We start from the raw sequence: 24,906 nt of genomic DNA, 5'->3' as shown, positions 1-24,906 counted from the left end.
CGACGACACGTGACCAGCGAGGTTCGAGTGGACTGTCAGGTGACCAGAGTAATGCGGCTTCAAGTCCTCTTATCGGGCACCTGGAGAAATACCTCCCACACCCGAGAAACTGGACAGAAAAGAAAAGTCAACACTGTGTTCACGAGTGCAAGTCAGGTGGAAAGTATTTTAATAGTTTTTTTTTTGTGTTTTTTTTTTTAAACAACAACACACACATACATACTCCCAGAAAACAAAAACAGGCTCTCATTTCTTTTTAATACCAAAACCTTCGTCTAATTGTATTTTAACTGGCATGCTTTGGAAACATACAAAAAGCTGAGGTATCTTAGGGTGTCAGGTTATGAGTGAGGTGCAGGAGTGGCATTAACTGTAGTGAAGGCTATGGCTGGAGTGCGACAGTTTGTTTTTCATCCAGCAGAGGGCGGTACTCTCGCATAGCTACTGCCCTTCCTTCCTGCGTTAGCGTCGTTCACGTCATCTGATTTTCATTAAGGCGAGATATGATAGTTCACTCTGACAAAAAGGACGGTGGGTGTGAATAGCATTACACAACACCCTACTCGTGTCTTATATTCCACTCTAATCACAACTCAAATAAAAACATTAAAAAAAAAGTTACATTATTTCTTAAGATCCTGTCAAAGGTCTGCGCAAACAGAAGTGTGAATTTAAGCAAATATAGACAATTAGAAAAAACAAAAAACAAATCTGTATGGCAGAAGTAGTAACAATGAGTGCCAAACTCTAAAACAATGAAAGGGAATGAAATATAAAACCAATGAAATACATATTTGTTTAAAAGTGAATATAGTGTATGTAGTGTGTCTGGAGAACATTTTCATAGTGTATACAGTGTTGTATTTTTCTGTTGAATGAGGCTAAGTATAAAGCAGTTATTTGTTTTAGTGCATACTCGTGCATGTATTTTTCTTTCCATTTTTTGCTATTGGATCCCAGCAAATGTTACGTATCGTGTCGTTGTGAAGGTCTGGAGTCAGCAGATACGTTAATGGAAACATGTGGTGGTGTTTCATATTTGAAGCATGGGCAAGAATTTTACACAGTTAAGCCGCAGATATTTGCGTTTACACCGTGACTTTTTTAATCACCCTCTCGCTCTCTACAAGAATCTCTTTGCCATCCTCTCTCTCGTTGCGGCTCATCTCCTTCTTCTTCTTCATCAAGAGGTAAAATGCCGCCACGCCTCCCACCATGGTTAAACCGAGGGATAGAATGACCAGCCCCAGGCCGAGCAAGTGAGAGGTTCCCTTCTTGGAGTGGTTCAGCTGGTCCCACAGTCCCACACCTACACAGCTGAAGCCGATGACAGTTGTCCAAAAACCAAAGGCCAGCATGCAGGAGCTGCAGGACAGCTCTGCTCCGCCGGTTACCACGGTGATGCCCGCCACCGAGACCAACCCCGCTGGCAAGACCACCGTCTGAGATTTGGGGTTGTAGGTGACCGTGGTCACGTCGGACAGAGCGGAAGGATCGAGTATCTCCATCTTGTCGGTCATGGCTAGTTGCAACTCCTTTGCCGGACCAAAAGTGTTCAAAGTTTCTTACTTTTCCTCTTCTGCCTTTTGCTGTTCTTCTTCTACACAACATAAATGTTAAAATAAGCATTTTATTTCCTTCGCAAACTCAAGTTACAACAAACTGCTGGAACTTGATGACAATTATTAATTAAGTTTTGGTGGCCAGGTTAAGGAAATATCGAACAATGAGATTTAAAATTTTGTTTTTAAAATTACAAACAGTCAGAATATTTTCAAATATATATGAATTATCTATGAAAGGTATTTAGTGTTGAATGATAATCATATGTGCCTTTAGAGATGCAGCCACTAAATACCCTCAACAGATGATGCTGATTTATGCAATATCAAGAATGTAATAAAGACTCCACCTACTCCAGTCCTCAACTGAAATTTTAAAATTTTTCACATACATAATTCTTAAATAGCATTAAAAAGGAACGTGCAATAATCTCTCTGAGACTACGACTCAACGTTTCAACGGTATTGTAACAATAAAGTCGTGTCAGATGTTCGCACTGCTCACCTCAGAGATGGATCCTGCAGCTGGAGCTCAGTAGAAAATGTCTTGAATGCAATAATAAAGTAGATTCATAACAACTTTGTCCCTGTGTGTCTGAGTTCTTCAGTCTCGACTAACTCGTGAACGTTTGTTTGTTCCTCTCTTCTCGTGTGTTTTGGTGGGAAATGCTTGTCTGTCATCAAGTGCCATTACGACCCAGGAGCAGATATCTATCTAGGAACAACTCCCTTCCTCATTTCCTCTCTCTTTCACTCTTAAGATTGCGTCTCTGCGAGCTGTGTCCCACCGAGGCATTGTTTGGATTGAGAGTGAATTTTCCTGCATTTTCCTGCTGAGTGTTTTCGTGTCTGCCTCACTGATGGCGAGTGACTTTCCCCACTGTTTTCACTAAAAAGAAAAAAAAGAAAAAAAAATGATGATTATAAGTAGCAGTATGAGAATTTCCTGCAACCGCAGTAAAAAAAAAATCATAGTACTTTTGTTGCTTATTTTAGACATTGAAGAAAACCAAAACAACCTCTTTGAACATTTTTGTAACAAACTTGAAATTCAGTTGTTTTTTTTTCTTCTTCTTCTTCCCAATGAACAACCCACTATTGTTGCCATGTTGATAGTGCCTGTGCCTTCCTGGCAGTATCTATGTCACTGAGGACGCTGAGCTGGCTCTCAGGTTAATGCTGTAACAAAGGTGAAGTTTGATACTGGCCACTAACACCCTGCGATGATGAGCGGCCAACTGGCTTATCTCCACCAGAGATTCACCACCCAAACTGCAGGTATTTTTAGATGTGTCGATTTCTACTATGAACTCACGTTCACCTGTTGTTTATTATTTCTTTCTCCTTTCTGGAAAACTCATTTGCATCACTGGCTGTATACAGCTCATACAAGCAGGTGTCTTGAATCTGTTTTGCTCCCCGTTGCAGTAATGTCAATGTGGCGTAGAATGTGTTTACACCACCACATTGCAGGATCCCTCACCTCCCCTGAAAAAAAATGCTTCAGAGGTAACAAGCAATCCTTACTTGGCCTAGCTGCAGTATTTAGTGGAGCAGAGGGCACAGGTCAGAGATCACGGAGTGTTTAGTGGAGAGGAGAGGGTAATTCTATTGGCCGTGGCACTGCGGGATGATGATGATAATTGGCTAAGTGTTGGATTGGGTGGGACGTGGCCCGGGAATTAGTAATCCAATAGACGGACTCGCTGAGCAGATTTATGGCGCAGAGAATATCCTGTAGCAAATCGAGGGCGTGAGCATGAATCATAGTCGTGATGTGATCACAACATTGTTGCGTGTGAGGACCTGTGTGTTGCCACAAACAACAAAATAAGACATACAAGGAGACCTAATGGAAATAAACAGGCGAATGAGGTGTGCTACTATGTTGTGCCTTGTGATTATTCTTTGTAATAATAATAACAATAATGATTTGCTTGTAGTGAAGTGAAGTGAAGACTTTTTTTTTTTTTTTAGCAAAAGTTGCGTTCAAAGTTATAGATAAGGTCATTATCAAATCAAGAAATAAGGAATGAAATGTGACATTTTTGAATATGACAGCCACATTTTTTAAAAGTAAACAAGTGGGTGACAGAGGGTCGACTCAGTCATCTAGGACAGGAACGAGGTCAAAGGAGGCCGGCTGTGTCGATGACGTGGGGAGGGGTCGAAGGGATTGGAGGGAAGGTGGGCGGGAGGGCGGGTGGTTGACCTGTGTGGGCAGATGGTTTGCCAAAATTAGATGTCTATGATTAACTAAACCCATTGTGGCGACTCTACTGAAATAGCAGAAATGCTGCTGGATGAGCTAAAGCTAACTAGGCTTCCGATAACAGGTCAGACAATCTTCATCTCGTGAGAAAAGTTTCAATTTGGTTGTTCTGGCCAGATCCAGTGTGGTAAGTATAGTCAATAAAGTAATAGTAAGTCATAAATAAAATATAATATGATTTTAAAAAAGGTATTGCACCTCTGCTGACTAATAATAATAATGGGCAGGTAAAATAAAAGACAATTAACCCTTTCATACTTGACAACAACAAGTTTGACCTCCCTGAAAGAATTCCCCAGAACCTGTCTGGACCGTCCTGAACTTCCGCAGGAAAAAATCATACACATTCACTTCGGTCAACAGCTTGGCGACCTTAAATCCCGCATTAACAGAATTAACCCAGTCCTGCATGGTAGGAGCACGTTTGTCTCGGCCCTCCTTATCCCTCACTGTCTTAGTGTCAGCGCACACACTCATATCTCCAGCAGCCACCTTCCGAAGGCAACGCACAGGTACGCTTCCCCTGTTTGTCCTCATGATATCGATGGTTCGGTTGACGTGACGTGATGCGATGTAATCTTGTGTCAACTCGTGTTGGAACAGCAGAAACATGAGATAATCAGATATTTTGTTCCTCTGTCGCCAACAGGGATTGGCAGGGATTTCCCTCTGGCCTCGACGGGAGAGCTCAGGCCAGATTGCTTCAGGTGGACCAGGGTGACGGGAAAATAACGATCAGGTGGCAGCAAAAACACTCGGTTGAGTGAGTTTTTCCCTCCGGAACTGAACCAGGACGCTTAAAAAAGCCAACCGCAATGGGGAATACCGCAAGCAGCGCCATGTCGAAGGAGATCCTGGACGACCTGAAGCTCAGCACCAAATTCACCGAGGGCGAGATCTGCCAGTGGTACGAGAACTTCCAGAAGCAGTGTCCGACCGGGCGCATCACGCCCGAGGAGTTCGAGCAGATCTACGCCCGCTTCTTCCCCGACAGCGACGCCAAGAGCTACGCGCGGCACGTCTTCCGCTCCTTCGACACCAACGACGACGGCACGCTGGACTTCAAGGAGTACATCATTGCGCTGCACATGACCTCCACAGGGAAGACCACCCGGAAACTGGAGTGGGCCTTCTCACTGTTTGACGTGGACAAGAACGGATACATCAACAAGACGGAAGTGACAGAGATCTGCCAGGTAACACCGGAGGGGCGCGATTCGTGGCGTTTGCCTGTTGGGGGAATTCAGCATCTTTTGAGACTGATTTGGACGCCACTGTTTGGAAACTATTATTTGCAAAGAAAAAACAGATTAGCAGGGTTTTTCTTTGACTGCAGGGAGTTGTGTCTTCTGCACCCGTCACATTTCTGAGTTTTGCAGCTGTTCCACAGTTGTTCTGTTGCTCGTTGGTCCTCCTCGGAAATGGTTTTATTTTCGGACATCCAAGCAAAAAAGAAAAGACAATAAGAGGATTACTTGGCATCATGCAATCTCTTTCAGTAGTCCTGCAGGAAAAGAATACACTTCTGTTTTTAATGTGGATTTTTTTTCCAGGCTTTTTAAATATTTGCTCAATTTAATGTCCTTTTTTGGAGACACTTATTTTTAAAATTATTATCAACAATAGTAACTCAGTGGATTTGTGTAGTTTTTTCTTTTTTGGTCCATTTTACTTTATTCAAACAGTTAAAAAACAAACAAACAATCAAACGTGATTGCCCGGTCCAGGACATTAGTGTTGGTTCGGTAACTGTGAACCCTGCTGTGCCAATTTTGGACCCAAACTCCTGATAATCTCTGTGATTACAGGTTAAGCACTCAGACAATGTAGGGTGTCCTGCTCTTAAGTAAGGCTACTCCACCAGAGGTCCGGCCCCGTCATCCCCGAGGCTAATCCACCCTCCTCCCCTCATCCAGGACTTCTGCCTCCTGGACGGTCGGACTGTGCTCGCTAATCACTGTATCTCACTCCTTCGCCATTCTTCTTTTCGCTCCATGTGCTCAAAAGTCAGCATGATTGAGATTGCGGAGTTTCAAGACAAATAAAATAGAATTGTAAGAGGTTTAGACAGATCAGCTGAGGATCCAGCTGGCATTGTAATGGGATTTGATTTCTGGCCAGCTGGTTGGATGCCATATGCATCATGTTTGAAACTGCAGTGGTAAATAGCCACATTTTAAAGCCTCTCGGCCGCGAGGATCAGCAACCTGCAAACAAAGTTGGATAATGTGAAGAGGTGGGAAAAGCAGATTGGCTGCGGCTTGTCGAAGACGCCTGATGCTGTTACACTATGATGTAGATCATGAATGATGTCTGTGCTTTTATTGGCTGGTTTAAAGTGGTGGAGGCCTGAACGGAAGCGGCAGGGGGAATGTCTTAGTTTGCACTTCTCGACCGATTTAGCAAATATTTGACGGTAGCATTGGAACACACTGTCTGCAAGAGTTTATTCACCACCGCCGACACTCACTTGGCTTCCGTCCTTTGTTCCTTTTGACAAACTCACCACCAAGTCACTTAAAACTCACAGTACGAAACCAAGGGAAGTCCGCAAATGAGGAGGACGGCGAGACGGAGGAGCGAAGATGACATCTTGTTGTTTGGCCTGTGGCTTGACTCTTGGCACTAATCCATGTTAATCTAAGTGTCTTAAATGTGGGAGATGAGTTCTTGGTCCCTAAGTGGGACACACACTTAAAGACCTCAACCTAAAATGCACAGTCGTTTACCATCTGCTGCATTCCAAGTGGCCCACTGCAGATTAACTGTCTGAAAAATGACACACAGGCCGTGTTGACTTTGTTGCCTCAGGGTTCCTTGATTATTAATTTCCAAGCAGGAAGTCAGTCTTGTTCAATTTGTGGACATAGTCCAATGTCCACTGTATAGGCTGGCCACTGGTGTGGCTACGCTGTTGCCTTGCCATTGACAAGTTCAGTATGTAAATGTTTGTTAGCCGAAATTTGCCGAGTGCACTCTTGTGAGATGCTTGTGAGAAGTCAGAAGGTCCTGACTGACATTTTTCAAATCCCAAGTCTCTTTTCCTGCAAGGCGCTGTGCAACATTTGTGTGCTAATACCAGGCTCTCCTCTTCTCGCAGGCCATATTCAAGCTGATCCCCAAGGAGGAGCAGAGCAAGCTGCCCGAGGACGAGAACACACCTGAAAAGAGAGCCAACAAGCTGTGGGCCTTCTTCGAGAAGAAAGACAACGGTGAGACAATGACGACGACAACAACACAAAACGCGCCACGTGCCGTCCTTATGTCATCGCACTCATGGCAGAGAGGGGAAAAAAAAAAAAAAAAAGAATCGCCCCAGCTGCTGTGCTTACATCCTGGCGGGCCAGATTACATTTCACAATCAGCTGTTTGGCTTAATAATAATACAAGCAATAATAAAGTCACCTAGGGCCACGGCCACAGTTACAGCATCGGCCGTGTCGTGCGAGGTGTATTACACGTGTCGCCGCTTCTGACTCGCCGATGCCCAGAGTAACCCTTCTGTCTGCTGCCGTCAGTTAAGACAGGATCTCTTAGATGAGAGTCATTATATTAATTCTTTGCTGCTTTGCACACTGTAAATTGTGCATCCGGTCGTATTGGTGACACCTGTGCTCCTTTCTCCCCCCCCGCCCCCCCACCCCCAACCCTGCAGAGCGACTGGCTGAAGGAGAGTTCATCAAAGGAGTGATTGAAAACGAGAACGCAATGCGTCTTATCCACTATGAACCCATCAAACAATGAAGTATTTAACCTTTTATATCCTTTAATCCTCTCTCTCGTTAGACTTCCTCTTTTTGACCATTGCTGACACCACACACACCCACACACACCCACACACACACACACACACACACACTTCCAGCTGCTGCCTCACCTCTTGACTCTACACAAACCCTTTTGTGTATATACACACCTCTGCAGTGTTTTATTGTCATGCTTTGCTGATGCTGAACTTTATATAAAATAGAATGACGGAAGAACATCCGCATTGATTCTATATACTGGTTTGCGTATATATTATATACTAAAAATGCAAAAACCTAATAATGGCAACTAATTAATGACAAATAATCTAGATTCATACTGTATTTTAGCTACTTATTGTATTGCTTCTTACTGCATTTTATTTTTTACAGAACAGGACATGTCTTAATAGAGGTCATAGCTCTCTTGCATTGTACTTTATCCTGTACCTATGGGCAAATTATACAACATACGAGTGTCATGCACACGTGAACCTCCTCTGACGCAGTAAAAGTCTCATTTTATGAAAAAATTTAGTTGACAATGTTTTCTAACAACAATACGTGTCTTTAGCTTGTCGGTGAACTCCCCAAAAATAAGAAAAGCCCATATTTTGTCTTTTGCTGGCTCTGCTCTACAAATTAAAATAATTAAAAAAAAACATTTGTGACATCACAAAGGGCAGGGAGGCCTCAATGATACCATTGTTCGGTCAGTGTGCTACCCCCTGTAATTTTGCCCCCTTCCGTGTTTAACAACAGTTTTTGTGGAAGGCTTTAAACAGAGGGCTAAATGACATGAATAGAGCTCTCGAGTGTTGTACTTTGTCCTGTTTAATCGATTAAAGGTTTTTCTCATAATTCTGGACTCCCCATTGTTCTCCCCATTGTAAAAACACACTTGTTTATTATTCCCAATAACTGTTATATCTTCTTGTTGGTTGACAAAACTGGTGGGTTTTTTTTGTCTTCTTTTTGTGAAACCTGCACATGTTTAAGGATGTGTGTGTGTGTGTGTGTGTGTGTGTGTGTGTGTGTGTGTGTGTGTGTGTGTGTGTGTGTGTGTGTGTGTGTGTGTTGCCCCAGCGTCCCTCCCCTCACATGCCTGCCCCCTCTCGCCCGTCTTCCAATCCAACTCGGGATTACTGGTTTACACATAATCTTCTGTTCAACATCGGAGAGCAGACTTTTCAAAATCTCCGTAATCTTTCTATCTCTGTGTGTCTATCCCAGCTTGTCTGTGCAGCTGCAGAGAGCTCCTGGCGTGCACGCTCGCGATCAGACGGTGCACTCGCCGTCAGAAGTCTGTCTCATGGGAGAAGAGCTTTTCGTGGTGGGGGGGGGGAAAAAAAGTAATAATAAAAAGGAAACGTGTCAAATGTCTCTCTGTCAGATAAACAGGAATATATTCATTTTAAAGGGCAAGCTGTTCCAGTCTGGGTATCCACCAGAAGAAACATCTGTCCTGTATGTGACATACACTGAAGATTTACCATCCTACTATCAGGCACTGAGAAACACCCGGAAAAAAAAATTAAACTTGCATGTCAGAGTCATTTATATGTGCAGCATATTAAAGTCTTTACATTCTGGAAGCTGATCCCACGTCCAACAGGAGAAACAGGAATTGTGCGCTCACATTGATTTTTTTTCCCCCCCTCTAGTATGGCCAAGGTATCTCTCCTTTCTTTCACTTTTCTTTCACCGGCATCTTGTCATGGATGGATGCGACCGAACCCCAGCGGCCTAGCAGGGCGAGTCGACTCGCTCCAGCACCCGCCCCTCCTCCATCTCGTCCAGCTCCCTCTCGCAGTCCTCGCAGCCCTCCGGCCCGCAGCCTCCCACCAGCACCAGCGTGGGCACGTCCCCGTTGCCCACCACGCCGCCGTTGGGCGCCCACGCCACGTCGATCATGCCGTCGGGACACTGCAGCAGGCCGCTGACCGAGTAGAGCCCGCCCCCGGGCACCACCTCCTCGTAGGCGGGGGCGCGAGTGGCGGCCCGGGCCTCGTCCAGGCGCAGCCGCTGCCTGCGGCGCAGCTCAATGATGGTCTTGGTGTAGGAGTTGAGTGTGACCACGGCCGCGCCCATGCAACAGCTGAAGGAGACCCAGGCGAGGCTGCGGGACAGTGGAGGCGGGACAGAGGAGCACGGCACAGTGAAATAACCAGCAGGGAGGGGTTTTATGCACAGGTGACAGACAGAGAAAAAAAAAAACCTACGCAAATGACCAGCCGTAGTCCCAGGACTGAGGCCTCCAGTCTTTGGGCCCCACAATGACGGTCATCTGGAAGACGGTGGTGTACATCATGTGGGCCACCATCCCAAGAAGACCTGCATGGAGCAACATCATCAGCCAGCAGGCAAAGGCAGAGTCATGTATTACAGACAGTTATTAGCATTTTTCCTTTATAACATGTAATATTTTAGATGTTATCTGGCAGGTGGGTTAGTTACACCTCAGTGATACCAGCTGATATAAATGCTTTAATTGGGTTAATTTACACTGTTCTTTTCCTTTATTTTGTTTTTATCCGTAGCACTTTGAGGTTTTATAATGAAAAGTGCTTTATAAATCAAATGTATTATTGTTATTATTATTATTATCATTATTATTATTATTATTATTATTATTATTGTTACAAATGCGTCACGCAACACCACCCAGGTGACCTTCTGAGGAAGACGGAAGCTACCATCGAAACATGTCAAGTTAAGAAGATAACATCTAAAATATTTCTGTGACTGTTATGGAAGAAAAATTCTAGTAATCGCACATATTTAATGAAGACACCATGAATCCCATTTAGTTATGGCATATTACAGCGTGTATTATGAGTTGATGGTTGACACTATGTGCTCTGACCTGACAGCACAGTGCATATCGCTGCATAGGCGTTGATTTTCAGCGAGTGCATCTCTTTATGGGAACACAAGACCTCCAGCCACATCAGCAGGAAGCCCATCCCCAGCAGGCCGATGTAGGTGAACTCTGAAATCACCGACAGCCACAGCACACCTGCACGATTTGGAAAATACAAACAGAGCTTACAGGAGAAATGTGTTTTTTGAAATTGACTCAAATTAGATTTTTTTTTTAAATGTGTGAATAAATTTTTCCGCCCTCACCTTGCGTTTCACCGGGCGTCAGCTCTATAAAGCTACGACATTTCTCCCCTGAAAGGAAAACCGGAAAGATGTGGATATGGAGAACAAATTCCAATCTCAGAGAAGCTGAATCTCAAACAAACGACATCAAACTGCAAGTGCAACTGCCGCACTAGCGAGTGGACAGGCGGTGCTCACCGTCGTTGTGTTTCTCGCAGCTCTCCCAGAACCCGGTGTGGAAGTATCTGAAAGCAAACTTGTCTTCGCCCGTCTCCCAGATGTAGTGCACGGCGTTGGCCAGCTGCCTCTGCCTGATCTTGGCCAGCTCTTCCCGCCGGGCCGGGGACAGCGTGCGGTTGTAGGGGTTCTGGGTGGGACTCTCTGTGTGGCAGCATGACAGCAGGAGGGGGAGAGCGGTTCAGCCACGTCGGTGGGTATGCACGGTGAGGCAGGATGGAGATGAAACTGCACTTGAGCTCATTTATATTGATTTATTGACAGACTTTAGCTTTCACCCAATTACACATAAGTTCCATATTATTCACTTTGTCTGTGTTCTATAACCATAACGTGTCTCCAGATCATATCAGAAGTGATAAAAGTCCATTCAGTCTATTCTTTTATTTGCCCAAGTCATCGGAATATTTGTGCAAAAATGCACAGGTCTAGACCTCTGGAAATCTACCCCTTGTGATGTCACAAAGTGCAATAATAACTCTCTCAGGTGAATGGCAACACCTCCCACCAGGTGTTCAGTCAGCCCTCTGAAACTACCTCACTGTTGCATTGATCTGATCCCCTTCCATTAAGCATCGCTTTTAGCAGGAAGCTACAGACCAGCATCATTGTGGAAGGCTGCAAACAAAGGGCTAAATATGCAGCATTGCACTGTATATTTCTGCATGTAGAGAGTTTTTTTTCGAAGGGGGGTGGAGGGAGAAAAATGCTCCTCTTGAGTCAAAGATGGAGAAGTGAATGTGGGAAGGTGTTCTCTAACGACTTCTAGGGCAGTTTTACACCTAAATGCAGGTAAAGAGACGCGTGAACAAACAAGTGTGTGTGTTTTAAAAATAAAAACATTAAAAAAAAAAAAAGTAACGTCATAAAAGCAACCGCGAAGGCAGAAGCATGTCATCAGTCAAATGTAAATAGTGTAAAATTCAAAGAGCAGCATTGAGGATTTTGAAACAACCCCAACACAAGAATGATTCGACCTTACAGCAAGATGCTATGAAGGACAAGCGGCGATCTTTAGCAGCGCGCCTTAAACCAAAACAAACTCTGTTCTTTGTTTTGTAGCCACATGCAGATTTGGTACGTGGTACGGTACCTTGTCTTCCACATTCGTGTTTGTAAACTGTTTGGGGAAAGGGGGGAGGCTAAATCCACCCTTTCAATAGAAGATACGTCTGTGCAAACACACAAATTAAAGTTTGTCCCGTTATGCATCCTTTAATCTCACCGTGGATTAAGCATATCTGTTGAGAAATTCAAGACCGGGCCGCAGGCCACGTAAACCTTTTTCTCCGGTGGATTAAGCTTTAGGACATCCCTTCACACCCTGCAGATTTACACTGAGCCATAAAGTATTTCACCGTTAGACAGAGGTGTGGGCCAAAGAGATTAAAAAAACACAAATCCAGAACAATCAGTTTCTCTCAGTGGTAAAAGCCTGCCAGCACTTGCAGAGAGACAAAATTCGAGGAACAGCTTCATATGTGGCAACACGTGTCCAGGTGGAAAACTGGATTTAACTGTTTGTTAAATCTGGTCAAGGGTCAAGGGTCAAGGCCACAGGTTGGTGGCGGCTTGTGAGACATCATCGAAATCACTGACATGACGATTTGAAATCATTTTACTGGTTTTTCCTTTCTAACCACTACAGTATTTATTGCCATCTTGGATTTGGATTCTGGGTTTGATGACTATAAGTTTCAAATTTCAGTCTAAAGTTCCGATCCAGGAAAACATCATGACTCTCTCCAAAAGAGATAAAAAGTCTGTAAACTTCCCTTTAAAACTAAAACGTGTCCGTTCTGTTGAAATAATCACTTCTGCCTGTTTCTAAGGCAATATATTAGTCTCTACAGGTCTTCTCTAATGTTCATCATTGACAAATTGAGAGAAAAAGACACACAGAGGAGTGGAATGAAAGACAATGTCGAGAACATAGAAACGAAGCAGCGTCACATGCGTGTACCTGTGGTGTAAGGCTCGCTGTTGTTCTGGCCGCAGTTCTTCATCTTGACGGGCGACAGGCAGAGGGGCTTGACCACCTTGTGGGTGCCCTCGCACCAGTACGAGGTGCAGAGCGCCAGGATGGAGAGGGCCAGAGCCAGAGTGGTCAAGGTCAGGGAGAGCAGGGAGCGGGAGCGACGGGACATGTGCTCCAGCATGGCCACAGGGGGGGCCGGTGGGGGAGGGTTGGGTGGCGGGTGGGGAGGAGGAGGAGGGAGTGCAGGTGGGGTGAAGGGAGAAGGACGGAGGGAGGACGCAAAGTGCGACGGCCGTGTCACAGATGGAGCTGAGAGGCACGGACAGATGCTTTGGTTGGGAAGGCGGGGGGGTGAGGTGATTTTAAAAGCTGAAGAATTGCCAAGTTTAAAACAGGGAGAGAAGAGAAAACGTGATGTAACAGTGGAGACAGGAGGATGAGGAAACACTAGCCGGGGAATAATAATGAGGGAAAAAAAAAGTGATAAGGTAGCGTCAACGTGACTCAAAGAGGGGGAAAGATAAATAGAGGGAGGGAAGAAGGACGAACAGATGGAAGGAAAAATGAACAAGTGGAGGATTTAGTTGGGCGACGGTTGACAGTAGCAGGAAACAAAGGGATGAAAGGGACGCGACAGCGCGGCCGTCAGGAGGCTTTAGCGCGATATCCAGCTATTGATCCTCGCGGTGAGGGGTGAGGCGGCGCGACCCCTGATCTCCACTCAGCACCCAATCGGTGTGACCGTACGGAAAACGCATGAAGTGGTTTGAAAACACTGGAACTTCCATTTGGGAGTTGTGCACCTCGTTGTGGTGACGTCCTCGGACTCAGCCGTAAACGAAGAGGGAGGCGTTGAAGGCCGACAGCAGGTCTTCCATGTGTTGACGTCTAATGCTGCGAGTCAGTTTGGTTGCTCAGGCCCACAAACATCCTGTTATTTTGTTTGTAATGAGCTGATTCAGAGGCGAACTTGTCTGCCTGCCTCCTGACCGACACCCCGAAGTCTGACCCAGCGGCTCATTACGAAGCCCCCCCGCCCCCGACCGGACTCTGCAGAGGAAGGGGAGGGTGGGAGAAACAAACGAGTGATTTACTGCTTTTGATGACATTAGAGTTTCAACAAAGGTCTCCGTTTTTTTGTTTCCAGTAATCCTCTGTAATCTGTTTGGGACTTTAAGTGAGAATTTCACTCTTACCATCACACACACACACACTGTCTCTGCTGTGCAGTGTTTCTCTGAAAATACATCAGAACATTTGCTGTTTTTAACGTTGTGTTGACCAGGTGCCAGCAGAGACAAAATGGGAAATTAAAATAAAAATAAAAACTAAATTACATTGTTGTGATTTGAATAGGATTTGACAATAGTGTGGTATTTTCATCCATCATGACTTGAGCAGTACGTAACGTGTAATTATTGATGTGTTGTAGATAGTGAAACAAGATTTTGTACACAGAAAAAATAAAAATCATCACATAAATAAAATGTGATGATATTGTTTGTTGGTCCTCACAAGTGTTTAAAGACATTATTTCTAAAGTTGCTGTTTACCTTTGATTTTCTTGACTTTAATTCACTTGTTTTTATATTCTATAAGCATTTTCTTAAATATTTATACAGACTTTCATCAAAATACTTTTTTTTTTCAGCTTAAGCCTTAAATCCTTATAAATAAAAAAAAAACAGTTGACAAAGCAATTCACAAATCCACCATTCTTAAGTCATCTATTCAACACATATCCATTCAAAATTAGACTTACCTACCAGAGGGTCTTCCTTGAATCTTGCAGTACTTCCAAACGCTGCAAAACGCTCTTGATCAGCTCTTTAACTCCGTCCTCAATCAAATTCATCTTCACAGCATATTAGCATCACCATCAAAGTTCCAATGTTGGTGCCCTCTCCATCGTCTCGCTCCGTTATCCGCCTCCCGAATCCGTCCTCCCAGATGAGCAGCAGTGACCCTGCCCGCTTCAGCAACACTCCCCCCTTTAATCCTCCCAGCTAGTTGTCAGACACGGCTGCACGACTGGAGCGCCGAAGTGTCTGAATCCACACCACTAAACTGTTTTCTGTCTTTCTTGGGAATTTATGTCAAACCCATTGCGAATCATGTAATCCCTCTAAGTCCATCTGTTCCTGCGGCGCCCCCCTCTCTTCCTGTCGTTTGCTTATTAGAGACGGCTTCTCCCTGAACTATTTGCACCAGTTTAATCGCATCACCAATTTTGACTTTTCTCTCTGATGAGAAAGTAACACTAGTGCTGGTGCAAATTGTGGCTCAATCACCGTCTCGTAGGTAACGGCTCTGACAATTAAAAAGGGAAAAGAGACCTTTTTGTCAGAATAATTTATTTACAATATTTAGTTACAGAAACACTCAAATAATTCAAAAAAGGCAAAAAAAAGAAAAGAAAAGAAGAAGAAGCAAAAGCAGCATTGTGTGCATGGTAGGAGGACAACATTAGGTAGAGGACAGGATCAAAGTACATTTAAACAGAAGATGCTATCCCCAGGCTTGGGATTTACAGTAATGCAGTACCAACTTGCCACCGCTGCCAAAACACTGAAAGACAGACAGGCAAAGAGAAAATAGTCGATTAGTCAGGAAGACGAAGAAGGAAGGTGTCTCAAAAATCACTCCAGTGATTGAGTAGTATTTTCACCACAGTGAAAAAAAAATGTTCATGTGTAGAACAGTGGGATGGGCAAGGGCAAAAAGCTGGACTTTAGAGGGCATTTCTGACTAAGACATCAATCAGGGCTTCAGATTTTGGCATGTCCAACAGGGAGCACTCCTCATTTTGCCCCCTCTGCTGGTCAAAGCTGAACATGGACCATGTACTCGCAAGCAGCGCCGCCTTTTAGTTTAGTCATATTTATTTTGAATATGTCAGAAAAAACAAAAAAATGATGCAACAATAACAAACAAAGCCATTCAAGAATGAATAACGACTGTAGCAAAAGAAAACAAGAAGCAAAAAAACTAAAATGTGAACATTTACACTCCACACTCCAAAAAGGAGTGAGAAGAAGTTAAAAAAAAACTTGTGCTACCAACTCCTCTTCAATCCTCTGCCAATTGCAGTCTCTTGCTTTTGAAAATCAAAAAAATCTTAGCTTGCATAATTATTGTGACCATATGCATGCATTGTTAGGAAAAAACAAAAAACCTCAATGTTTTCAAAGCTGAACCTTAACTTGGGGAAGATTATTTGATCAGTGTTTTTAAGAAGATGCCAAATAAACAAACCAACAAACAGACATTGCTGTATTCAAAGTGGTGTGATAGTCAGATGGTATAAAACTAGGCTAAGAAGGTAAATAAAAGTAGAAAATATTCTTACAAACAGATATCGATAACATAATCATGACTGTGCAGGTGTACGTTTACTCACATCAAAAAGGACTCCAACGTCTACATCAGGAGAGGGGGCGAAAGACTGGTTGACATAAATGAACTAAGAAAAATGAAGAAACATTTTTAGGTCAATACAAATGCAAGAATGTATAATGTTTGACATTTCTGTTCATGCCATGAATGAATACTTACTAATTGTTCATTTGCACTAAGTTTGAGGTAACGAGAGATGAACTGAGACACGGACTGCACAGTCCTCCCCCGTTCCAAAGCCCATTTCTTTGTTTTCATGATAGGCGTGTCTCCAACAGCTTTCAGCAGTACATCAACTAAGAAAGAGGACAAAATGATATGGAAAATATTCAAATGATGGTAACGCCATGCAGACTGCACCAGGGAATTTTCAAACACACTACTCACATATTACAAATTACACATGTGTAATATAAAAAAAATTAGTTGGTCACCATTAGGATTCACTTTGTTCTGTTGGTACAGTCTACTATTCAGTTGGTAAAATATGTTTTCTGTATATTGAATTTAAAAATTGATTAAATGCATGTGAATATAGGAACGAGAAAATCGACACGTTTTCTGAAAGCTGTCTAGTGCTAATGCTATGTTATTAGCTGTTATTAAGTTACCGTATTACTTATATTTGAGTAAAATGAAGGTCTGAAGAAGAAAAAAATACGTATAATCTACAATTACGGGGGGGGAAAAATCTAGTTTACGTTGAATAACACGCCAGTTGAATGTTGTTTACAACCGTGTTTGACTGCTTTGACAGCTAAAACGGAAGCCCGTATGCTCAGCCTTAGTATCCAATAGCAATTCACATGGTATCTGTATATATATTATGACAGTGTCACAGATTCAATAAACTAAGATACCTAAGATATAATAATAACTTTGATAATTTTCGAACCCGGAAGTGCTGAATTTTAAACGCTTCAGAATGATTGGGTGAGGTGATCAAACCAGCAACTCCATTCGCCAGAATCAACGCCAATCAGAAATGCGTCACAAACCAGGAACTTGTTTCCATCACACTGTGTTAGCAACAACCGTCATCAAAATATCCCCACGCTACATCGGATTTTAACAGAACTGTACTGAGCAGCAGCTCCCTTACTCTTTTTCTTCTCTTCGTTGGTCGTCGACTCGTCCGATGGTGGCTGTGGCTCCTCTTTCTGGGTTTCAGTTGGGGATTCCGCATTGTCAGACATTTTCAGCCTGACTGCTACTTCGGGGAGGAGTAATGGTTTCCGCCCACCTAAACTAGAAAGGCGATTCGCCACATATGCCGTCTACTACAGAATTGGAGTCGCCACAAACACTGGCTACCATTGGCCCAGATTTGTCGCAAACACCGACGCCTATTGGCTTGGATCAAATGTCAATTTCTGATACGTAACTGGATTGGTGGATAGGACCCGGAAAAGGCTCGACGCTACGCCGTGTCCTCGGCTATCTGTACGCTCGGGTTCGGTATTATATTTTGACTTTGTTGTTTATGCGTTGTATAAATATATTTTCAAGAAAATTCCAAATTTGAGGTCTCGTTATTTTTTGCATCGTGTAGCCTGTGACTACAGAATTTAAATTTTCACTTTTAATTGCAATAAATGTGTTTTTTTGCTTTTGTGTTGGTTTGCAATAACACAGGTGGCGTCACATGGGACAACACAATAGTTGAGCCCACAAGTTGAACTTTCAACTGTCCTGTTCAACCTGTCCCCTACTTTTCGTCCGCACAGTCTTGACAGTCGTCCGCAGAGTCTTGACAGCCCACGCAGAATCAGTAAGTTCTCTTCTTAAAGTTTAAGTGCGTCTGTTGTCCTGCTGCATTCGTTGTAGCGTGACAATGAGTTGTATGAGTAACTGTGTGATATTCAAGGTGTGTAAATTCCAGGGAGATGGTGCGTTTTAAAGATAAAGAATGAATTATGATCAATATGAATTTGTATTTGCAATATTCATTTTGCTTTAAATTGCACCTTGCAACCTTGTCTTCGCAGTGGCAAGCGTTGGTCGACTCTCCACCAAGGGTTCGGTGCTTTTCCTTTGCGACATGCAGGAGAAGTTCAGACCCAACATCTTCCAGTTCACAAACATTGTCAGCAACGCAGCACGACTCCTTCAAGTAGGCAATTCTGTCACACAGCAACTTGACTCACAATGGTTCCTATGAGGGGAAAAACAAATAAAAAATCATAATCATATGGTTTTCTCCCAGGCCAGTCGTATTCTTGGCATCCCTCCTATTCTGACAGAGCAGTACCCCAAAGGTTTGGGTCCCACTGTGCCCGAACTGGGAGCTGCAGATCTGACGGCACACGCTAAAACCTCATTCACCATGATGATCGAAGAGGTGGAGAAGCAGCTGGAGGCTCTGGGAAACCCTAAACAAGCTATACTGTGTGGAATAGAAGCACATGCCTGTATTGCCGTAAGAACCCATAATTCTCTGGACCGTTAAACCATCAAAGTGTTATCTACCAGGGAGCAAAGTGCTTTGCTAGTCAAAGACTTCATTTGAATCGTGTATCGTTGTAAATATTTTTCTTGCTTGGCTTTAATAATTAATTGTGTGTGTGATATTTTATGGTAAATGTTGTACCTGTTGTTGAGCCCTTTCTTGCCCAAAAGAAGTCCCACTGCTTCCTTTTTCAGTGCACAACATATGACCTACTTGAAAAGGGGATTGAGGTGCATATCGTGGCTGACGCTGTTTCATCCAGAAGGTGTTTAAAGTTCCCTGTTGCCTACTATTCCAATTGTGGAAGCTCTTTGCATGCCTCTAATAAATACTTAGAAATAGAAAATAGAAAAGACCGAATTGTACAGTTTGCAAATGCTCAGCTTTCATGATTCCACTTGACGACCCTTTTAATTTAAAAAAGAAATCCGAGACTGCGGTGCACTGCTGACAGTTGTTGCACCGGCTGAACGGCGACTTGTGTGTTTTCCTCCGCAGCCAGACGGACCGTTTGTTTGCTCTGTCCCGTCTGAAGCAGAGTGGAGCTTACCTCACCACCACCGAGGCCGTTCTGCTGCAGCTGGTTCAAGACGCCAAACACCCCAACTTCAAGGAGGTGCTTCGCCGCCACAGCCAGCCTCTCTGTTTACCCTGTCACAAATCTGGCAGTGTACCCTCAAGTCCTTTCAAAAGTGGTGGAGTAGAATAATTTGACCTGATATGGAGATCCTGTGTCAAATATGGTTAACACTGTCGATAGGAGCGATAAATCAACTGCACTCTAGTTTAGTTTAAGTCAATAAAAGCGACCAACAACTTTTTCTTTTTCTTTTTCTTTGCAGATCCAGAAGCTCATGCTCCACCCGTCTCCTGACACTGGCCTTCTTGCCTTCTTCAGCGCTCTGTAGGAGCATCGTCGGCTTTCACTCTGTTCTGTCATGACGTACAGCACTTCCGACATACAGACAGAAATCTTGAATAAAATTATGCAATTACCAGAAGTTTCTACTGCTTGTTGTGTTTTTTTTTGTTCCTGTTCCTGCACCGCTCACACATGAAACTCTAGCCCACAAGGTACTGAAACTTCAAACCAAAAGAGGTGGGATCGTTTCACAGAGGCGGGCGCAAAGAATGACGTCACTGAGGGGGAGGAGTGAGTGATGTCATTCTGGTGTATCCAGTAAGGGAGGGGAAGAAGAGAAGGAGGGAGAGAGAGAGAGAGAAAAAGGAAGCTGTCCCGATAAGTTTTTGTGTGTGTTTTTCGAAAGTTACTCGAGCTGCCGAAAACGCTGGATTGATTTGGAGGCCAGGTGGAAAAACAAACATGCTGGACCCACGGAGCTGAAGGGAAGGAAGGACACCAGTTCAGCTGCGGGGCAGGGCTGAGCACACCATCAAATATTAACACTTTCTCGGGCCTTTGGCCTCGAGTGACAGTGAGGAGGTAAGCTCCGGCACTCTTCCTCATAGGCGGGAAGACGTAGGAGGAATTAGTCACTTCGATGGTAACAAGCTAATGAGTTGCGTCTGACTGTGGCAGTTCGGCTCTGCGAGAAGTGAAAGTCTTGCGCCTGGACTTGCTGCTGTGTGACTGACGCTGGATGCAGCAGTTGATCTTGTGCTATTAGAGTCGAGAGGGCAGAGCGGCCGTCTGGTTTGTAGTTCAAAAAGTCAACAAGGAGTGAAAGGATGTGTTGACTCTGCGCTCAGGTTTTGGAAAACTCCACATCCTGGATAAGAGAGAGGAAAGAAAGGACCATGTCTTCTGAGCTGAACTCCAGTCTGACCAGCATCGACTGGCTGCCGCAGCTGGGAATGGGCAGCCTGCGCTCGGGCAGGGAGCGGACGGTGGGAGCCGGCGGCGGGCGGGACGCTAGGAAAGACAGAGGCAGGGAGAGGGGAGACTTGGTGGGCCTGGTGCCGGAGCCCTCCCCCTCCAACTGCAAGGGGAAGCCCCCCCACAGCTACGCCACTTTGATCGCCATGGCCATAGCAGCTGCGCCCGAGAGGAAGTTGAGCCTGAACGACATCTACACCTGGATCAGCAACACCTTCCCCTACTACAGCCGGGCGGGCCGCGGGTGGAAGGTGAGCGTTCGGCCGTGGCGTCTGTCATCGGTCAGGTGTTGTAATGTGATTTGCATGAGCTGCAGCCGCGGGGCCTGACCGCCTTCTGTCCTGCAACAGAACTCCATCCGTCACAACCTGTCGCTGAACAAGTGCTTCAGGAAAGTTCCCCGGCCGCAGAATGACCCCGGCAAGGTCAGTTCATCTGCATGACGAGTTGCTGAGAAAATACAATCAAAAGCTCCTCTTGTTAAGACTCAGTGTGTGTCTGTATGTGTGTATTTGTGAGCTGCTGGGAGCCCGAAGGAGAAAACAAACTTGTTCTTCATCTCCTAGGGCTCCTATTGGACGATGGACGGTCCCGCAGAGGTGCCACAGGTGAGAGCGGCCAAGCGGCCGTATCCCGAGGAGGACGAGGACAAGCTGCAGGTGCTCGGTTTGCCACGGTTCATTCTAACCTTTGACCTTATTTTGTCGACGGGACAAAGAATAAGAATTTAGAATGTGGATGAAGAGCTGCTCTGTTCCATTTGCTAATGATGGATAGATAGATAGATAGATAGATAGATAGATAGACAGATAGATAGATAGATAGACAGACAGATAGCCACTGAAAGTGTTTATATTTACTCTAAGTTCTCACTTGACCTGCTCCTCTCTGCTCTTCCAGGTGACTCTGAAGAGAGAAGCGTCTCCTCTCCGCCCCCAGTCGGCCTCCCACTTCCAGGACCTCCAGCCCTTCAGTGCCATCCACTCCCCCCAGTCCGCCTCCCTCTCGCCGCCGCCGTGCAAGGTGAACTTCCCCGACTTTTTTTTTTTTTTTTTCCCCACACCTAAATCAGTGTCAGATGTGCTCTAACACATCAGGCCTCTCGTCTCCACAGCAACCTTCTCCGTACATGCCGAACCCGGCCGTGTCCGATTTCCCCATCGCTCGTCCGTCCGGACTCCCACCTGCTGCGGCTCCTCCCGTCTCCTCCATCAGCTCCTTCTCGCTTCCTCTCCCACCGGACGGGCCCTCCGCCTTGGCCCGCTCGTCCTGCGCACAGCCTCAGTCTTCTCTTGCAGCCCCCCTTCCCCAGCTGGCCGCCCCCCTGCCTGTACCGACCTTCCCCGGCGTCCCCACCTCGACGCCCGGGCCTGTGTGCAACCCGCTGGGACCCCCCACCGCTCACCCCTCCTTGTCTGCCATCGCCCCACCCTTCATCTCCCCGAACTCCTCCAGCGACCTGCCGCTGCGCTTCACCTTCGACGAGCTCAGCTCGCAGGACCTGTTTGCGTCTTTCAAGTCGCTCTTCAAGACCATGCAGGAGAGGAGGGGCTCTCAGTGTAAGTGCCCTGTGTGTGTGTGTGTGTGTGTGTGTGTGTGTGTGTGTGTGTGTGTGTGTGTGTGTGTGTGTGTGTGTGTGTGTGTGTGTGTGTGCGTGTTTGATACAAATAAAACAGCTCTTCCTGTGCCCCCTTTGCAGCGGATTTCGCCCCTCTAGCTGTTCCCACCAGCGACACTACACCCCTCCACACTCCCACCGTGCTGCCCATGTCTCCTCACCCTCTCCCGCCTCCGCCAAGCGCAGCGCCCGCGCCCGCACCCGCATCTGCCGAGGCCGAACGAGCTTCCCAGTGCAGTGAGTCTCGCATCAGTCCACCTACTCTGCAGATGAACCTGAAGTGTTCTGGTCTTTACAAAGAACCCTTGTCTTTGTGTGATGTCAGCTGTGCCACCCGACTGGTTCAGTAACCCAGGTTCACTCAAGCAGAGTTTTCGCATTGCCAGCAGTCTGGACTGGGCCAACATAGACTTGTCTGGTTACCCAGGTACTCCTTGTTTTGTTTTGTTTTTTTTAAATAAAGGCTCAGTTTACCCATAAAGAACAACATATTAGTTAGTTAGTGTTAACCTTATGTATAAATGTAGATAAAGGTTATTGTCTTGTAACTTCTTGTAACTTGTCTGTCAATCTTCAACTTTTACAAGCTTCCCAAATATATGTATTTTTTCTTTCGTGGATTATAATAAAATGCCATTTTCGGGAGCATGGCATTGGTCCGACCTCCCATTAGTCCGACAAAATTCCCATTGGTCAAACCTCCCCTAACCCTAACCCTAACCCTAACCCTAAACATAACCTTAACCGTAACCCTTATGGGAGGTCGGACCAATGGGCAATCTGTCAAACTAATGGGCAGTTCCCCATTTTTTATAATAATGATTCAAGTCACGTGTTTTGCAGCAAAATTAGTCAAACATAACAGCAGATGAAGAAACAAATAAAGGACATTTGACTTGACAGGCTGGGGCACAAGCTAAATGCTTATATACGCCTACATACAAATTTAGAGCTTGATATAATGGTAGCAAACATGGCCAGCTTGTTCAGTTCAATCAAATTCTATTTTGACATGGGTCTAAGACACTGGGAAATAGAACTGTCTTTAAGTGACAGATGGCATTACAATCAGTTCATCAGCTTTACGTAGGCATCTGAGGACTTTGCGGTTGTTTCGCAATGTTTCTCCGGGATCAATTGGATAAATATGGCATGCTCCATGGATACAAAATGATGCATTTGAAGTGCACTCAGACTGGCTACCACCGTAGAGCACATCCATGCCGTAGAGTCACCTGTCTACTGTTTTCTTGCGGGATTTCAAAATAAAATAAAACAACAGGACGGAAAAAAAAATTGCGCTAAAAACAGGGCAGAAAAAAATTAGCACGAAAAACTGGGCTGGAGAAAAATTAGCACGAAAAACTGGGTGGGGAAAAAAAATAGCACGAAAACCAGAAATAATTACACTGAAAAACAGACATTTTTTTAATTTGCCAAGTGAATGCAATACGCTTCCGTAGAAACAAGCAAAGTATAAATTCAAATTATAATATATAGCATATATTATACATTAAAAAAAACAAAAAAAACAGAAACCTTGATTTAAATTCCCGTCGCATTTCTTCACTCCACCCTGATATTTTTTTTCTCCCCATGGCCGTGCAGAGCTCCTGGAGAGCATGCGCCAGGCGGAGCTCTGCGACTGGGCCCTGGACCCGGTGCTGTTCACCTCCCTCTGCGACTCCCTCAACCGCTTCTTCACCCAGAGGGGGATGATCACCTCAGATAGCAGCTCCTCCCCTCTGGCTCTGGGGGCGGCTCACCCCCTGCAGGTGCCACCGTACCTGCCCGGGGGCACCGCCCCTCCTACCCTGGCCAGCCTCACCCAGCCCTCGCCCCTCCTCTACCCCTCCATGGCTCCCTCCACCAGTGGGGCGCAGCTGCCCCGGAGGCCCGTGCACATGCAGGGACACAGACCGGGCGGTAAGTTTTTAAAGCAGTGAGCTACCGTGCAAAGGAATTTATTGGGACATGATGGGGAGTTCTCTTTCAGTTGCAATGCACCAGTCATTCTGTTTTCTCTGTCTCAGCTGGGATGCCCCCTCAGTCGATGGCCCCGCGGCAGCGGCCTCCCTTAAAGAGCCTGCACAGCAACAGCGAGGAGATCCAGGACGACTTCGACTGGGATTCTCTGCTCAGTTAATCTCAGCTGCTGTTTAGAGGAACTCGGAACCTTGATGCCGCACCTTCACAGCTTCTGTCACTAAAACCTAACAGGTTCTGTGGAGACGAGGCCTCAAAGGCTTTTCCACAAATGTGGAATTTTCGAATATAGAGCTTTAAAGGTCCAGTGTGTAAAATTTGTCTTGATTTATGATTTTTATATTGGTAAAAGATTAATACAGTACCCAGAAATACATTAGTACAAGTACATACTGGCAGTACAATACAAGTCATTTGGTTTTACAACGGTTCTCTTATCTATAAAAATACACATGGAGCAGTAAGGTTCTTGTGGGACCATCTTTTAAGGAAGCGGCCTGACAGAGGCCTGAATACAAAACACACCGTCGGGCTTCCTTCAAAACTTTACACACTGGACCTTGAATAGACTGCAGCTTGTCTTACCCTTTAAATTCATATGCTGTAACACTTGTGGAGATGGTTGTTTGCTGGTGACTGACAGGGTGCTGTTTTGACTGTTGAATTATTGCTTTATAAACATGTTTACCATGAAATTTTCTTCCGTCAAATATTTGC

At 45.1% G+C, this 24,906-nt stretch overlaps 5 protein-coding genes across 6 annotated transcripts; 3 read left to right on the top strand and 2 right to left on the bottom strand.

Annotated features, from left to right (window-relative positions):
• Nucleotides 1-239: 239 nt before the first annotated feature.
• LOC142898266 (transmembrane protein 100) lies at nucleotides 240-2,235 on the bottom strand. 2 transcript variants are annotated; one of them, XM_076041121.1, is made up of 2 exons: nucleotides 2,068-2,235; nucleotides 240-1,535 (listed from the first exon to the last, which is right to left on the bottom strand). In XM_076041121.1, the coding sequence occupies exon 2, from the start codon at nucleotides 1,518-1,520 to the stop codon at nucleotides 1,089-1,091; it is 432 nt and encodes a 143-aa protein (XP_075897236.1). In that variant the 5' UTR covers nucleotides 1,521-1,535; nucleotides 2,068-2,235; the 3' UTR covers nucleotides 240-1,088. The 2 variants fall into 2 exon arrangements, with proteins under 2 accessions (XP_075897236.1, XP_075897235.1); XM_076041120.1 differs by having other exon boundaries at nucleotides 240-1,600; nucleotides 2,068-2,234.
• A 1,728-nt stretch (nucleotides 2,236-3,963) lies between these two features.
• On the top strand, nucleotides 3,964-8,022 carry rcvrn2 (recoverin 2). Its single transcript, XM_076040900.1, has 4 exons — nucleotides 3,964-4,346; nucleotides 4,484-5,030; nucleotides 6,935-7,046; nucleotides 7,490-8,022. Exons 2-4 carry the CDS (start codon nucleotides 4,650-4,652, stop codon nucleotides 7,576-7,578), a joined length of 582 nt encoding a protein of 193 aa, XP_075897015.1. The 5' UTR covers nucleotides 3,964-4,346; nucleotides 4,484-4,649; the 3' UTR covers nucleotides 7,579-8,022.
• An 11-nt stretch (nucleotides 8,023-8,033) lies between these two features.
• On the bottom strand, nucleotides 8,034-15,046 carry LOC142898105 (germ cell-specific gene 1-like protein). The gene is made up of 7 exons (XM_076040888.1): nucleotides 14,670-15,046; nucleotides 12,889-13,953; nucleotides 10,887-11,069; nucleotides 10,710-10,757; nucleotides 10,447-10,599; nucleotides 9,803-9,914; nucleotides 8,034-9,699 (listed from the first exon to the last, which is right to left on the bottom strand). The coding sequence occupies exons 2-7, from the start codon at nucleotides 13,082-13,084 to the stop codon at nucleotides 9,327-9,329; spliced, it is 1,065 nt and encodes a 354-aa protein (XP_075897003.1). The 5' UTR covers nucleotides 13,085-13,953; nucleotides 14,670-15,046; the 3' UTR covers nucleotides 8,034-9,326.
• Nucleotides 15,047-18,056: 3,010 nt separating this feature from the next.
• Nucleotides 18,057-19,749, top strand: isoc2 (isochorismatase domain containing 2). The gene is made up of 6 exons (XM_076040898.1): nucleotides 18,057-18,070; nucleotides 18,288-18,412; nucleotides 18,506-18,718; nucleotides 18,943-19,013; nucleotides 19,247-19,364; nucleotides 19,591-19,749. Coding segments are annotated over exons 1-6 (594 nt in total). The 5' UTR covers nucleotides 18,057-18,069; the 3' UTR covers nucleotides 19,657-19,749.
• A 178-nt stretch (nucleotides 19,750-19,927) lies between these two features.
• Nucleotides 19,928-24,884, top strand: foxj2 (forkhead box J2). Its single transcript, XM_076040862.1, has 9 exons — nucleotides 19,928-20,836; nucleotides 20,936-21,010; nucleotides 21,152-21,244; nucleotides 21,486-21,608; nucleotides 21,700-22,144; nucleotides 22,285-22,440; nucleotides 22,529-22,630; nucleotides 23,812-24,129; nucleotides 24,237-24,884. The coding sequence occupies exons 1-9, from the start codon at nucleotides 20,507-20,509 to the stop codon at nucleotides 24,347-24,349; spliced, it is 1,755 nt and encodes a 584-aa protein (XP_075896977.1). The 5' UTR covers nucleotides 19,928-20,506; the 3' UTR covers nucleotides 24,350-24,884.
• The last annotated feature ends 22 nt before the right edge of the window (nucleotides 24,885-24,906 follow it).

The sequence above is a fragment of the Nelusetta ayraudi genome, unplaced genomic scaffold (assembly GCF_046127955.1).
Source record: "Nelusetta ayraudi isolate G7.1 ecotype Tasmania unplaced genomic scaffold, CSIRO-AGI_Nayr_v1 ptg000063l, whole genome shotgun sequence".
In the NCBI taxonomy this organism is placed as follows: Eukaryota; Metazoa; Chordata; class Actinopteri; order Tetraodontiformes; family Monacanthidae; genus Nelusetta; species Nelusetta ayraudi.
This window is presented reverse-complemented; position numbering and strand designations above follow the sequence as displayed.